The 16,120-nt window shown below is 48.0% G+C and overlaps 1 protein-coding gene across 1 annotated transcript; it reads right to left on the bottom strand.

The window, feature by feature from the left end:
• Positions 1-328: 328 nt before the first annotated feature.
• LOC149277456 (neural proliferation differentiation and control protein 1-like) lies at positions 329-13,488 on the bottom strand. Its single transcript, XM_089502905.1, has 10 exons — positions 13,446-13,488; positions 11,932-12,072; positions 9,722-9,970; positions 8,907-9,053; positions 5,222-5,317; positions 4,700-4,834; positions 3,045-3,196; positions 2,669-2,748; positions 2,320-2,419; positions 329-403 (listed from the first exon to the last, which is right to left on the bottom strand). The coding sequence occupies exons 1-10, from the start codon at positions 13,486-13,488 to the stop codon at positions 329-331; spliced, it is 1,218 nt and encodes a 405-aa protein (XP_089359031.1).
• Positions 13,489-16,120: the final 2,632 nt, after the last annotated feature.

Below are 16,120 nucleotides of genomic sequence, written 5' to 3'. Positions count from 1 at the left end.
TGCTCTCGTGCCGTCGGTTAGACGCTTTGAATGAGGACCGACAGATACATTTAGAAGACGAGGAAGAAAAGGAAGCGGCAGAATTTTCCGGAATCGTCCAAATGTAAGGAAAGCGGAGGATTTGTACAAAGCGAGGAAGGAGACAGAGAGAGTCGGAGTTCCGGCTACAGAAAGGTCTGCTCGTTTATTTTAACAGTCTCGGGTAACAATGTAACAGGTCGGCTTGAAAAGTTATTTTCCAAAATACGGAACGGAGTATTTATGATGAATTCTCTCTCTTTGTTATTTTTTAGAACCAGTCTGGAGGAGGGGTCGGTGACGGGGGCCGCTACGGTTTTTTGGGGCCCGGATGGTGTAAAGTGGAATCATCAAACAGGGGATTCTTCACTTCCATTTCTCCGGTCTGCAGGGACAAAAAACACACAAGCACATCGGTTAAACACACGCCTATCCCATGCATGTTTAAATCCCCTCACTGTATTACTCTCTACCACTTCTGCTGAGAGGCTGTTCCACGTACCTACCACCCTCTCAGTAAAGTGAAACTTCCTTCAAATCCCATCTCAGCCTCTGACTCTCTAGTGTTAGATTCTGAAATAATCACCCTCTATGTATCATACATCAGGCCTCCGTCATACGGATCTCACTGGGATGGCACCATCACACGCTATAGTGTCACATGCTGAAAGGATTTGCCCTGTAGCCAGCCATGTCTTTGCTCCATGCGGCAATATATGAGAGGTGGCATCTCAGCAGGGTAACTACTGATCGGGAGGTGGCATCTCAGCGGGGTAACTACTGATCAGGATAGGGTGATAATCCCCCATTAGATTGCTAGCTCTGTGGAACAGAATCCTCTTACAATGTGTAGATTGATGTGTATTTGGGGATTCCCTCCCTGGAGGGGGGGCAACGTATGGAAATGTAACGTATACAGCCGTTAATCGCCCGGCTGCGGTCACATTCGTCATTGATTCTGACGAGGAAGAATTTAATTAGAAGCCGAGGGTTTGAAAGGGTCGGCCGGCTGAGGGTGGGATTAAGACAGGAACTGAGGACAAAACCACCGGGACCCTTAAGAAGCCCTTCATCTTGGCTCTGCCTGTCCGGCCGCCTTGGTCATTGTCACATAAAAAGCTTTCACTGAGCCCCCCGCTGGGGCTTTGTGCGTGGCGCTTGTGACACGGCTAATCAAAGCCCACATTGTCCTCTGTGGATCGTGTTACGGAGCCCACGCTGTGTCCTGAGTGGGGAGGAATTATCTGCTAAACGATATTACAGCGTTACACCGCGCTCTGCGTGCCTAATTACACTACTATACACACTAAGAAGGCTTTGGCGTGTTCCACCTGGGGGGGGGGCTCTTGGGGGGCAAAGCCACATATTACAACCCACGGAACCAGCGGCATCCCAAGCCCCCCCAGCTCCCATCACACTCAGCCAGGTTTGAGGTTAATGTTACCGTTGCTTCTTACCAAGTACAGAGAGAAGCCCAGCACTAAATAGTTAAAGATTAAATTAAATATATATTTGTAAGAAAAATGTGAGGCTTGCATGAAATCATTTTACTTAATAAACTAACAAACCGCCGCCCAGCGAGGCTGGGAATGCGGATTCCCTTCCCAGCTTCAAGTTCGGCCCCAGGCCGCGTGCGAGGGGCGAGATCCCATTACGAGGGCCATTGACCACGATTCACACGCTTCCACGTGGCCAGTAATCCTGCCCCACGGCCATCCCTCAAACCGCACTTTGGGTAATTTAATAAACCGCAAAGAGAGCAACTACTTGTCGATAAAGCGGCCCCATCCGGCCCCCGTCTAGTCGCCCGTATTTTTTGCCTGTGCGTCTGGTTTAAGGATAAATGCTACCCTGTGGGACGAGTGTTTGGTGGCGTAACCATGGTAACTGAGGGTGAGGGCAATTAGTTTGGGGGTTATTAACCAGTGGAATTTCGAGCGTGAGCCTCTGACGAATCGCATAAACAGACACAACATGTGGGTAATTAGCTGCATGAGCCGGGAGATCCAATTAATTATTAATACTAATATTATAATAATAATAATAACAGTAATAATAATGAAATCATAATAATAATTATAGTAAAATAATAATAAGTAATAATAATGAAATAAAAATAATAAAACAGCAATAAAATAATAATAATAAATATATTAATAGAAAAAATATTAAGATAAAATAATAATACTAATATAAACAATAAAATAATAACAAAATAATAACAAAAATGTTGCTTTTGGATCCACCGACCCAGTTCTGCGGTGGAATTAACGGGATGTCGGAGATGTTGTTAATACTCACCGGTGCTAAACCGGGACATTCGTAGACGGTAAAATCGCCGTCCTCGTTTTCCTCGTCCGATGTGACGGCCGAATCCGTGTGTTTGGGCTCGTCTTTATTTCTTTAAAGAGACACAAAATGTAATTATTAGAAAGCGTTTAAATATACAGAGAAAACGGTCATCTAATGTACTCCCGTTTAACCCCATCGCTGCGTGATGTCATGGGGGGAGCGTTACGCGGATCCCCTGCACACTACGGGGCTCTGTATTAATGATAATACATAGAATTTACGACATTATAGATATATATATTATTATTATTATTATTATTAATTTTGCCGCCATAATAATACTATAAGGAATACTCACTTTTCCATTGATAACATCTGCTGCTTCTGGTGCTGGTAATGATACATCTGGGCGTTTTGGGCCAACTTGTTATCTCCAGGCTGGCGAGAAACGGACAGATATTTACTCCAAAAACCAACGCTATCCACAAAGAACCCTAAAACACGCATTTAACACGCGGGCGGAACCCCGGAGCGTGACCGGGACGCTACGGACATCGAATGATCAGGCGAGCTGGTGAATAATAATAATAGTGTGATCTTATGATGTCATACAGGGGTGACTGGCAAGGATTTTGGAGACATTAACCCTTTGCCGCCAGTGGCTTCGCATGGTGTCCAACCCTGTAGCGAGAGTCTTGTGCTTTGGACGGGACGGGGGGCGCGCCATGACTTACGGACGTCTTTTCATAGGCTGGAGGCGGCGAGGACCTGAACACCGGGTAATCCGCCTTCTCGGCCAGCTTCATCTCCCTTCGCATTCTGCACCAGCACAGTCCGGCCACCATCAAGGCCAGGAGTCCCGTAACGGCACACGCGACCACCACGCCTGCCGGGACACAAGAACGTGAGCGTTCTTATATATACACACAGACACAGTATATATTATATATATATATACACACACACAGTATATATTATATATATACACACACACACAGTATATATTATATATATATACACACACACACACAGTATATATTATATATATATACACACACACAGTATATATTATATATATATATATATATATACACACACACACACAGTATATATATCACATACATATATATAATAAATAATTGTTTGGCCAAATACTTTCCGACCTGAAAGGAACGCTGCTTTCCATCAGATTTCCAAAATTCAGTGGCCACAACACATAAATAAAATAACACAACCGACTTATTGGTATCTACGGGTTCTAAAATCAGCCATTTTGCTAGTTTTTCTTCCACATTTATAAAGAGTGCCTGTTGGTCTATTTGGGGTAAAAACCAGTACAATAGTATATATATATATATTTTGTAATTTAGTTGATTCTAAATGAAACGTTGAACTGTTCTACTTGATCCTGCACTCGGCACAGAGCTGCCGCTAACCCCGGGGAGCCGGACTTTCCCCCGAAGGCAGAGAATCAATAAATAATAAATAATATTATTATTATCTTTGTTTTTATACAGCGCCAGCAATATACTCAGCGCTTAGATTATCACGATCCTTGCGGTCTCTTAGAGGGCCTGAGCTCGGCTGCACCCAGTAACAGCCCCTGCTGGCCCGCTGTAAGCCCGTTCCTCGCCTCGCTTGCCGTGATGGCTTTATTGTGACCCAGGGGGCTTTTCACCGGTGAGGAAGGTTATCCAGAGAGCAACAAGGAATCAGCCCGACTTCTGTTTGATGAGGGATTAGAGGCATTAAAAGGAGTTGAGGGGCCGTCAGCCCCCATGCCGTGGGGGACCTTTAAACACGGACCACTTCTATGGCCTTTTTGTTTGGCGGCCCAGGTGAAAGCCGTGTAAATATCACCCAGGAAGGGAATCGTTCAGCGGGGTTTAAAAAACACTGGCTTGGGCTAACTGCTTTTTGGGTTATTAACCCCTTAAGGACATCGGCATTGTGAGCCCGTACATGTACAGGCTTTGTTGTGAAGGGGTTAAGTCATCGCTGAGATATTTTACAAAATAGGGGCACTTTTCATGGCGTTTGTAATCAGGTGCCGTTAGCACTGCTTAGCGAGTCGGCTCCTAAAGTGGAGCGAAGCCTTAATGTTTCCAGTAAATGTCCCCACTCCGATTCCCAGAAAGTTGTTGACTCTCGGAGTAGGTATATTACGGGGTTTATGTATATTACGGGGTTTATGTATATATTACGGGGTTTATGTATATATTACGGGGTTTATGTATATATTACGGGGTTTATGTATATATTACGGGGTTTATCTATGTTACGGGGATTTGCCTGATCAGTCAAAAAATAGATAAAATGTTTCAAAACCTTGATCTATAAAATAAACCAGAATTAAAATAATACATTGTATCAAAGCGATGGGCTGTACCGAGTATGAGGGCATCGCTGAGCGGCTGTCTGCGGCCCCTCTGTGGCGGCGCTGCGTCCCCCGACGCGTTTCCTTTCCTTTCCGACGGCGGCAGGTTTGGAGGAGGCGGCGGCGGCTTTGGGTTTGTGATGTTACCTGAGGAGGACACGGAAAGACGATAAAGAGTGACGGGGTCACGACGTACAACGTCTAGAAGGCTTGGTCTGCGACCCCTCAGAAATAAACGTGGGGTACGTACCATGTATGTTCCGTGTGTGAACGTGGGGTACGTACCGTGTATGTACCGTGTGTGAACGTGGGGTACGTACCGTGTATGTACCGTGTGTGAACGTGGGGTATGTACTGTGTGTGAACCGTGTATGTACCGTGTATGAACGTGGGGTATATACCGTGTATATACCGTGTATGAACGTGGGGTATATACCGTGTATATACCGTGTATGTTCCGTGTGTGAACGTGGGGTATATACCGTGTATGTTCCGTGTGTGAACGTGGGGTATATACCGTGTTTGTCCACCTACCTCCTTCAGCCAGCTGTAGTGTTCTGGGGTTCTGATTGGACAGTATGGACGCCAGGTAGTCAATCTCTGCATCCACGTTGGGAAAAGCACCTTTTCCTGTAACAAAAAAAGTTCTCCATATTACATTCTTAATACCCGCTGGTCGGCCATTCTCTATATCTACTGCAGCCCCAATTATCTCGCGCTATATATATATATATATATGTCTCGGAATAGCTCCCGACTTCATGATCATTTAGCTCTGCGGCCCCCCATTCACAAGAGCCCCCCCGTATCAGCCAAGGGTTAACGCTTTGGGGCAACAAATGTATAAATACGTCTTGAAAAGAAGCATTCTCTGGGGTATCCTGGAGTAAGAGCTCACACTCACTCCGGAGATACCCAGAGATCCTTCTGTCTGCCGTCCGTCCATCGTCTGTCTGGAAGCCGCCTCTGCCCGTCCTTTATAAAGTCACGGATACGTATCGGGCCCCCAAGTTGGGGGGTATTTAAAGAGGGACAATAAACCCCCAATATAAGTGTAAGAGGAAGAAACGCACACGCTGTAAAAGGGGCTGAAAAGCTGGCGGGGGCGAGGAGGGCCGGGCAACGAGCGCCGTAAACGGGACAGAAAGCACAGAAAGGCTGCCAGGACATACCAGAGAGACATCACGGCAACCGAGAGAGTGCCGGCCTGTGCCGAGGAAGGAGACGGCCGCACCGTCGCCACGTTTTACTGCCCACTTTAAAACTCATGATTCCAACTGTTCTTCCCCCATCCGTTTTAATGATTTATAGCCCTCTCTGCTGGGATGCTCTACACTGTGTCCACTACTACTTTAGTTGTTGTTGTACGCGTTCTTAACGTATATTATATTGACGTTTCTCAGGAGCCGTGGGTTTTTTTTCTTTGTTATAAAGATAAAATGTTTTAAATTTTTGTTTCAAAACATAATGTTTCAAGTTAAAAGCCGAAAAAATTAACCGGTGAAGTTCCCAAATATTTGGAAAGGCGCTTATTAAGGCGAGCCATAGGGAGAGAGCGAAGTGTTAACCTCCTACAGTCCCATTCTGGCTGCCTGAGGCTAATGAGAGTTGCCATTCTACAGCAGGGGCAAATGCACTGATTGGCCACTGCTGGGTCATTGTGAGTGGTCTTCAAAGACCTTCTGGGGTCTTGACCTGCTGTATCCGGGCAAAAAAAGCCACTTCTCCCTTTAGATTTTCTGCAAGCTGATGTGATTGGCTCGCTTTGTTTACAAAACATGGCAAGCTACCGCAACAGGTAAAGCCCCCATGTAGGCTCCCGGCAGGGGGTCCGGGCCAGCCCAGGCTCTATTGTGCGGGGGGGGGGGGGGGGTGTCCTGCGGTGGACAGAGAGCCCATCTGTCCCATTCTGTCTTTGCTTGTCCTGCGGCTGCCTCGTTAACATGCGCAGCTCGGACTGCAGCTATTCACCAAAGGACCTGTTTGTTCTGTTTTGGGGAAAGGAAAAAGGTGCGATGTATTAATGAATTCGGGAGTCCGGCAGCCCGCGCCGCGTCTTCCCCCCCCAATACACAAAACTAATTAGCCCCCGGCACCAACCACTCTACGCTAAGGTGTCCCTTTGGTGGCCGCGGAGTTGGGGCTTCGATACAAAGTATTATGGGATATATTAAATGCTGAATACGGTGCGGATCCCTGGGGGTGCCCCGGGGGGGACTACAAACCCCGTTACCCCCCCACGTACTGTAATGCGGTGATAACACATCGCACACCGGAACCATTATCACTCCAGATAACAGGCAGGGGGCAGTTTGCTTCATTTGCACATAATACCCCCGTCTCTCGAAAATAAGAGAACGCCCCCCCCATCCCCCCAAGTATTAAACCAGTATCCCTTCGCACAGAGTGTAATTCATCCTCTTGGAGCACGACAGCTGTACAACTCCCATGACACTCAGCCAGCACGAGAACGGTACGACCCGCACCGGCTGGATATCGATGCAGCCAAAATAGGGCTTTTTTTGGAAATAAACGGATTTCCCCGACATCATCGAAGGCGTTTTATGACCTTGACGCAGACGTCTGATAAACAAGAACAGTTAACCCCTTAATAATAATGTTTATCAGCTCGTCACATTAGTGCCTTATTGCCTTAACAATGGACTTCTGACGTCCAGAAGGCGAATGAACTAACGGGCGCGATACGGCTGATGTAATGAAAAAATAGATTTATTCTTCTATTTAGTACTTGAAATCCGCTGCTTTATTGATAAGGAAGACCCTTTGTGCCCCAGCCCCCCCAGTTGATATGTGGGGGTACCCAGACTCAGCAGGCAGATCGGCCCCCGTCGGCCCCATCTGGTGGCCTCAATTAGTCTTTGGTCTCGTCTTAGATTCAGGAGCCGTATGTCTATCCCATGCATGTTTAATCCCCTCACTGTATTAGCCTCTACCACCTCTGCTGGGAGGCTGTTCCACTTATTTTACAGGGCTGTGTATATTTGATTTGATCACAAGCTGTGACTGGAAATCCGGACGAGGTAGAGCTGGCGTGCAGCTCCTTAAGCAGTAGTCATATCCTGAGAGGATGCCTGACGCGGAGCTCCCGGGGGCCGCACATCACACCCATCAATATGTACACAAAAAGCACACATTTACACAACTTGCATATTAGAAAGGGGATCCGGTTCGCACGTCTCGCACGTCTCGCACACGTTTTATATTCGCAATGACAGAGATATTTACCGTGTGATACAAGAGCGCCCCCTAGTGTCCAAAACAAAAGCCCTTCTGTGTGCTGAACAACTCCTTCCACATCAACGGATACACTAACTTTTTTGTATAGGGGCAAATAAATGACACCCCTAGGCAGAAGGCGAGGGGTAATGTGCTTCTAGGGCATTTAACACTTTATTTACTGACTAAGACAAGGGGACGCTCAGCCTCGGACCTGCGCAGTCAGTGCGCCTGTAGAAGTGGCCATAAATATGTATTAATGATATTAACTCTACATTAATAAAAGCCGATTAATAAATCGATCCCGCGGGTGAAGGAGCCAATTTATAGAATATTCTGCTTTTAAAAGACATTCCAGTTAAATGCTTTTACCGCTTTACTCCGGCCATTTAAATGGAGCCTCCGAGTAAATATACATTTTATTACATGTACTGAGTGGAGTAAGACACAGAATTTTTCGGAGACAGATGGCTTGGGTACTGCGAAAAGGAGTGCAATTAGCTGTCTTCAGGTACGTGGAACAGCCTCCCGGCAGAAGTGGTAGAGGGTAATACAGTGAGGGTATTAAACATGCATGGGATAGACATCCGGCTCCTGAATCTAAGACGAGACCAACGACTGATTAAGGTTTGAGTCGTTACAGCAGGAGAAACGGGCGACTAGACGGGGGCCGGAGGGGGCCAACAAATAAATACGACTGCCCCTATATAATAGAGCGCTAGATAACACGGCCACGTCCTAATCCAACTGCATACAAGAGAGTCACAGCGGAAAGAGCATCTTCCGCAGGGGAGCCCGGGACCCTCCGCCAGCAGCGCATGCGCAGCCCCAGCGCAGCTTACCTGCATGGTGTCTGTGCATGCGATCCCCGTAGAGCGCAGGGTACCCGAGGCCCACCGACCACAGGACACAGACGCACTTAGTGAACATGCCACGGCCGGCCTTCATGGTGTATAACATGCGCAGGGGAGGGATGAGGCACCCAGCGAGCAGCAGCGGCCCCGGACTCGATGTGCCTTCCTAGCTGCAAGCTCACAGACGCGCGTGGGCAGCGGGGGAGACGCTCGGATGTTCCCCCGCACCGCCACCGGCCAGCAGCCAATGAGAGGGCACACAGCATGCAACGCACCTTATAGAGGGAGGCAGGCAGGGGAGGAAAAAACGTGCAACGGAGCCAAAACAGCTTTGAAATCCTCGTTATTTTTTAGTGACAGCCACCGAAAGAGGATTCCGGAACGTATTAACCCTTGAAGGTGCCAGGCATTGCTAAGTGACGCCCCGCTCGCCTCTCTCTCTCTGGGTCGACCTGTCAGTAATTAGCCACGAGCCGCAGAAAACACCTCGTAAAGAAACGACAACATAAATAACAGACGCCGGTCAGGACATGGATTCCCAGCAGCAATAAATCACACGAGCGATACCCGCAGGCTTTAAAGCGCATGATATATATATATTATATATATATATTATATATATATATATACACACAGCGGGTAAATATTCCGGGCGCTGCGGCTTTAAATCCACGGTGCCCTGCTCTGCCTATATAATCTATATAATAATACTAATAAATAATAATAATAATCCAATACATAATAATATCCCGTTTCCCGGGGTCTCTCCCCCGTCACACAGCCCCACCCCTCGTGGGGTAATAGGGCACAGATGGTAAATCAGATATTAAAGGGACTCCACGATTCACAATGACAAAAAAAGTCCAACTCTGGATAGCGGATGATCGGCGATGATAGAAAAGTATCAGAATGTAACGGGACGTGAAGAATAGAACGTCCTCACTCCTGGAACCTGCGCTCATCTGCTCCGTGCTGTCTGTCCGTCCGTCCGCCTGTCTGCCTGCCCGCCCGTCCGTTCTTCTGCCTGCCCGTTTGTCTGTCTGTCTGCCCGCCCGTCCGTTCTTCTGCCTGCCCGTTTGTCTGTCTGCCTGCCCGTCCGTTCTTCTGCCTGCCCGTTTGTCTGTCTGTCTGCCCGCCCGTCCGTTCTTCTGCCTGCCCGTTTGTCTGTCTGCCCGTTTGTCTGTCTGCCTGCCTTGGGGAGTTTCACAGTTAAATCGGAAAGTCTGGCAGAGGACAGAAATGGAGCCAAATATCCCCGCTCCCCGTTGAATTGGATTTGGAGAGAGTGTGGGATCCCTGAATGCGTCACGCGGAGAAGCCGTGGGCGCCGCGGGGGGCCGAGTGCCAAAGGAGCTCCCACTCTATCTATGTTTGTTAAATGCGGGGAGAGGCAGGGCAGAGCTGAGGGGCTCCTTACGCAGAGACCCCGTTACTCTCGGGGGGAGCAAAATATGGACCAAAGCCTTCGAGCTTTCGAGAACCCTGTAATCCCTGTGCTGACTGTAAACCAGAATGCACCCCTTTAACCCTTTAACAATCACATATAGAAGCCAATAGCCGACTAAACCAGCTGTTTAATGGAAGAGAATGGGTGGGTTTTCCGAGGACCCCCATAAGAATCCCATACAATCCAGTACAATGATGATATAGAGGAGAACAGTAAATATACAAACTAAAACTCTATGACCAGACTTGGAAAAGGCGAGACACATCGCAGGTATAGAGGATCGGGGTTATTGTTTTCTGATGATGTCTGCCCCTTCAACTTAATGCTTCTAAAGGGTATTTAGTCATCAGATACTAAAGGGGTCTCAGTATGTCCGGCTTGGAGGAGAGAAGAGAGAGAGGTGTCAGAGATGGAATGGAAGGAAGTTTTACTTTACTGAGAGGGTAGTAGATGAGTGGAACAGCCTCCCAGCAGAGGTGGTAGAGGGTAATACAGTGAGGGGATCAAACATGCGCGGGATAGACATACGGCTCCTGAATCTAAGACGAGACCAACGACTGATTAAGGTTTGAGTCGTTACAGCAGGTGAAGCGGGCGACTAGATGGGGGCCGGATGGGGCCGATCTGCTGGCAGGTTCAGGGTTTCTTTGATAGAAACTACTTCTTACGAGGCTATGCGGTGCCTTTAAAGCCCCCCCCCCCTATAGCATGTTGGGAAAGTTCATTGAAACTGCTCTGTAATCACAATAAATGATATCTGCTGTCCTCGCTACGGAATGAAACGCTCTGGACGGCAGAGGGACAGATAATTAACTGCGCAAAAACATCTGACGGGAGACGGTGGGGTAATTTAAGAATAATGATGCACCTTCGTCATGGAAACACCACGCAAAGACTTTATTCATTACACAATCGGCAACCCAGAATGCCTTGCGGGGTAATGTGGTTTAACTATTCATGTGAAGGATTATCATCCGTGTGATGATCACGGCCTCACGTCTGCCCCTCCATAGAAGGACACAAGACGCTCAACGCCAAGGAAATAAAATTAAAATAAATAAAGCTCATTCATTTTTCATGCGTTTGAACTCAGGGTCGGCTCCAACAAAAGCCGCGGATCCTTCCCATCATGCACATGGCTAGCAGGGAGCCCCCGGGGCAAAGCATTGGCCGGGTGAGTCATTATGTGTCATCAGGATCCTATCCGTACAGTTACTTTGTCCACATTACACCAGGGACCCAACGGACAGCTACATGGTAGAAACAGAGGGTCATTTACTCAAGCCAGGGCGTCCCTGCTTGTGTTTAGCCCTGTTACCTACTCTAATGTTTATCGTATCGTCTTAGCGGTAAACAATATGATGTCTCAGTCTTAATCACCCTGAGGGACTCTCTAGCTAATTAAGGTCTATGGGAAAAGGACTTCATTAGCATAAGCCTGACTTCATTAGCATTGCCATAAAGCAAGATACATTTAGTAAATTCATTCAATCGTTATTATAAATAAGTGGACGCTGTGGTTTACGTGCAGAACCCAGCTGATGTAACCTAACTATGCTGGACGGCGATCAAAACAGGAGATTGTTTCCTGGGAGTCACCGGACCACGTTTGTGACCACGGGGTAGTCCCGGGAGAGACACCGGACCTTAAAAGGTTTGTGACCTTCCAAAAAAAAAAAATAAGCAAGAGATCCATAGCTCCATACCTTTTGGTGACTGCGGAGCCTCTTGGCATTTTCCATCTCTGGATTCCTCGAAGCCCTGGAGGCAGGGGCCACACACATGGGAGCCGCTGGGGCAATATTCTCTCCTCTCTAAAGTACAATCGATTTTTCGACAATGGTCAACTGGAAAAGACAGAAACCACAACTGGGTTAGGGGGTAGCATGCAACACCAGAAAACCATATTCCATATATATTATTATTATTATTATACATATTATTATATAATTTTTAATATATATATTATTATTATTTATATATATATATTATTTATATATATTTATATATTTTATTATTTATATATAGTTATATATATTATAATATATATTTTATGTATGTGACCCCCAGCGCCAAATATATATAACTATTTTAGCTTCTCCTTCTGTAAATGTGTTTTTGAAAAGGCCCTAAAAGCCCTATTGGAACGAATAACAATGAGACACTTCTTGGCTGGAGGTAGGACGTCAGGAAGCAAACGAAGCAAGTCAAATTTTAATTAATGCGAGTGATTTATGCGCGGAGCCGCTCGGAGCCGGATCGGCGGGGCGGTCGCAGTGACATTCGCCTTAAAGTCGCCGAATGACCTAAATCTATAGCGCTACAACTGGAAGAAATCTATGAATTAACATAAAAAAGGAATTTATTCAGTTACGTTTATTACAGCACTTGGTGGCCTCGTTTGCAAACGAATAATTCCCCGTTGCAGTAAGTAATTTGCATGCGGCTGCGCGCGATGATGTCATATACGAGGGCCAAAAATACCGATCGTCTACCGGAACGGCTCGAATGCTCGGAAACCCCGCGCTCCTCCGGCGCTGAACTTTAACCACCGAAGAGTCGATTCATCTAACATCGCTTTATTGGAAAATCCCCCGATCGATCTGCTTGCGGAAAGACGGATTTCCACGCAGAGCTGGGTAATAACGGAAGGCGGCCAACGGCGGCTTTTCCCTCCCACGCCTGCGGCGTTTTCTTTGTCCTCCGCGCAGGCGCGGCCCCGACCCAATAAATTACCCCCGCTTCTCGGCCAACATCTGTCTTGCGTCTAATCTGCCGATGTGTGTCTGTCAGCGCCGGGCTTCGCCTTCCCTGGAGAAGCCAAGTGGCCGCGTTATTAATGTCCGGAGAGTTTTAACCCCTTTAAAGCTGCTCCCTGCCATCTGATTGGGGGAGAAAGTGGGATTTGCCCCTCGTATGAAGGAGTCGAGGATCAGAATTTGTCCGGTTCTCCCACTTAAGTCATCGCAGCTTCGAAGCATAGGGGGCTTTCACGGTTTCCACCTGGACTAGTAGCCCCGTCAATGGGCAACCCCGCGGGCAGCCCACCATGTTTCAATGGTAAGAGCGCCCACCCTTCACAAATCCCAGATTTTTATGGGCTCATTTGCCGAAGATATCGACAGCGTCTAATATTATATATTTCCGTGAAAATGCTTCATAGATTTTTGTATATTGTTGGGGTTTTTTTTGTCTTTCTTCTTGTTAATACGACCCCGACATCGCGAATCTGCATGCCGGCTCACGCCTCCCGACGCCGTCATGCAGAGAGACGCAAACACAGCCGCGATTACAAATTCAAGCCGAGCAGAAAGCACCAGGGGCATAAAATAAGCGAGTTAGAAGAATTAAACAGGTCTTGACCCGTCCGTGCGCGGCAGAGGACTGTGGACGCAGTCGGCCGTAACGGGCTGCCTAGCCATGCGAGTCACGGGGGGCCGAATACGAGTCACGGGGGGCCGGATACGGCCGGACTGCAGATTCACCAATCAAGCGTTTCTCGGTGCGGACGCGGGGAGCTGCCGGCACGTTGCAGGGTCTCTGAGCGGATTTACGAGCCGTAGGAATCCCCGAACACACGTTTTCCGAGGATATTCAAGTCCACGAGACCCCACCGAGACCGCGGCACCAAGCACTGGGGGGGTAACTTCACTATAACCGGATCAGGGGGGGCGTCCCCGAGTTCACAGCCTGAGGTTTTAGGGGATGATGCAGGCACCTGAGACATCGGATGGGGCTGAGCCCTCCCCGCCAGATTTATTAAAAGTCTTAAAAGTCAAGTGTTCTAAAAGCCAACAGATTCAGCCCAAAACCCCCAGCCGTGGTCAGCCGTGGTCAGCCGTGGTCAGCCGTGTTACATTTTGGGTGGATAAATCGAATCTAGTAGAAAGAGGAACGTGGCGCAGTCTGGGGATGTTGGCGCTGATTGACTTTTACTGCTTGACACCAGAATAGCCCTTCATGCATTTCAGCCCATCAGGAATGGGGGGCCGCCATCGCTAGCCGTAGCCGTAGCCGTGCCTATCCCGAGGACGGTAATTCACGGCCTGCCTGTACGAAGACTTTTACCTCCCTCCTAGGGCCAACTCGCTCCAGCACCCGACGGGTCAGTGGCTCGGAATTGTGGGTAGAAGAAGCTCGACGCTCGGAGATTTCGGGGAGTCCTCGTGAGATCTAATTGGACAGAAAAAAAGTCGGGCTCCTTTATAGCAATGGTGACTTAACCGTTTCATGGCTGCATCCCTGCTGCCGGGCACGGTCACTGCCGGCTCCGTGCCACCTGCTTAGGGAGGTGTAGGGGAGAAGACAGGACAGAAGGGGGCGCTCTATCATCTGGCAGAGGGACTCCGCGTATTCGTACTAATCCCTCAGCAAACCGGATCAATACTGCCATGGCAACTCATCAAAGATTTAACCCTTTCAAAGGTCAGGATGGAGAGAAGTGCACAAAAATAAATGTCTAAGTGCGTGTGGAGCTGAAGCTCAATCGCCTTTAACGCAGGCCCACCAGACCCCCTGTCACCGGGGTCCTTGCCTTGGCTTTTACCGGATAATGAAGCACCGATGGGTTAAAGCTTCACAGGGAGAGGTGACCGAGCCAGAGACCGCCGAGGTGCCATCTGCAGATGGCTTACGTCAGTTAAAAGACCTTGACGAGGCCGACATCTTGCAGTGGGAGTCGATGCGCGGGGTATGAGTAAGGCGATCACTCACTCTCACCCCGGGTAACGCCATTCATCTGGAAACCACATTCTGCCAGAAAGCGTTAGAATCAGCGCTGACGGCACCCATGGTGGATACGGCGCTGTGTAATCGCCTAATGCACAGAAATACACTTTCTGTGATCAACAACGTCTAGTTTGAGGCATCACGTAAAAATAAATAAAAAATATAAATAAATAAAGTAAATATAAATGAAAAATAAAAGATGTTTTTTCTTTGTGTGTAAATTGTGTTTTGGAATAAAATGTATCTTCCTCCCACTCCCACTCCCACTCCCACTCCCACTCCGGATTCGTGATTTTGTAGGGATTCCTATGGGAAAGGCACTCATAAAAGAAAATAATATTATATAATATTACAAATATTACAAAGCGAGTTATATATAACTCGTATATGAAAACAAAACCCTGAAACGCGACTCAGACCGGTAATGGCAGTGAGTGGGTTAATTGCAGGTGATAAGTGAGACAGAGCGTGATTGTGGACCGTGGCGGCCCTTCCTACATGGCGCATGTTATGTGGGCCTTCTAATTATTCTCTGCTCAAAATAGCCTCACATGATTCGAGCACTTTGGTGCTGAAAGGGTTAACAAGATTAACAGAGCGTCGTTACTCCAGTTTCTTGGACCGGATTGCAGCACACAACCCGCAGCCCGCTCCCCGCACCTCTGGGAGAGAGAGAGAGAAAGAAAGAAGGAGAGAAAAGAGAGAGTAGCGAGAGGAGAGAGAGAGAAAAGAGAGGACATACAAGAGCAAGAGAGTAGTAAGAGTAACGAGAGAGAGGGAAAAAGGGAGAGAGAGAGAGAGAGAGAGGGAAAAAGGGAGAGAGAGAGAGAGAGAGAGAGAGGGAGAGAGAGGGAGAGAGGAAAAGAGAGGGAAAGAAAAAGAGAGAGGGAAGTTAAGTGAAGAGATGAGGGAGAAACAAGAGAGAATAGAGAGAGAGACAAAAGAAGAGAGAATAAGAGAGAAGGAGAGCGATGGAGAGTAAGAGAGAGTTGACAGAGGGAGAGTGGTAGAGACGGGGAGAGAAGCGCAGTCCGTGTCCCCGTGTGAGGCGGCAGGTGTTTGTTCAGGGCGGATCGCTGCTCTGTGGGGCTGACGTGGCAGCGGCGCCCTCACCTTCTGTGTGCGACGAGGCTTCAGGGAGGAGACTAAACATTTACTGCAGAAAAA

This window comes from Sceloporus occidentalis, unplaced genomic scaffold, assembly GCF_023333645.1.
Source record: "Sceloporus occidentalis isolate IW3139 unplaced genomic scaffold, rSceOcc1.0.p SCAF_214, whole genome shotgun sequence".
Lineage (NCBI taxonomy): Eukaryota > Metazoa > Chordata > Lepidosauria > Squamata > Phrynosomatidae > Sceloporus > Sceloporus occidentalis.
The sequence above is the reverse complement of the archived record's forward strand: the minus strand, read 5'-3'. Positions and strand labels throughout refer to the sequence as shown.

Coding starts and splice junctions, on each gene's coding strand:
- LOC149277456 (XM_089502905.1), bottom strand. CDS start 13,488: ATGACGGCGTCGGGAGGCGTGAGCCGGCATGCAGATTCGCGAT. Junction 2,749..3,044: donor CAGCCTATGAAAAGACGTCC/GTAAGTCATGGC, acceptor GTTTCTCGCCAG/CCTGGAGATAACAAGTTGGC. Junction 2,420..2,668: donor CAGATGTTATCAATGGAAAA/GTGAGTATTCCT, acceptor GTCTCTTTAAAG/AAATAAAGACGAGCCCAAAC.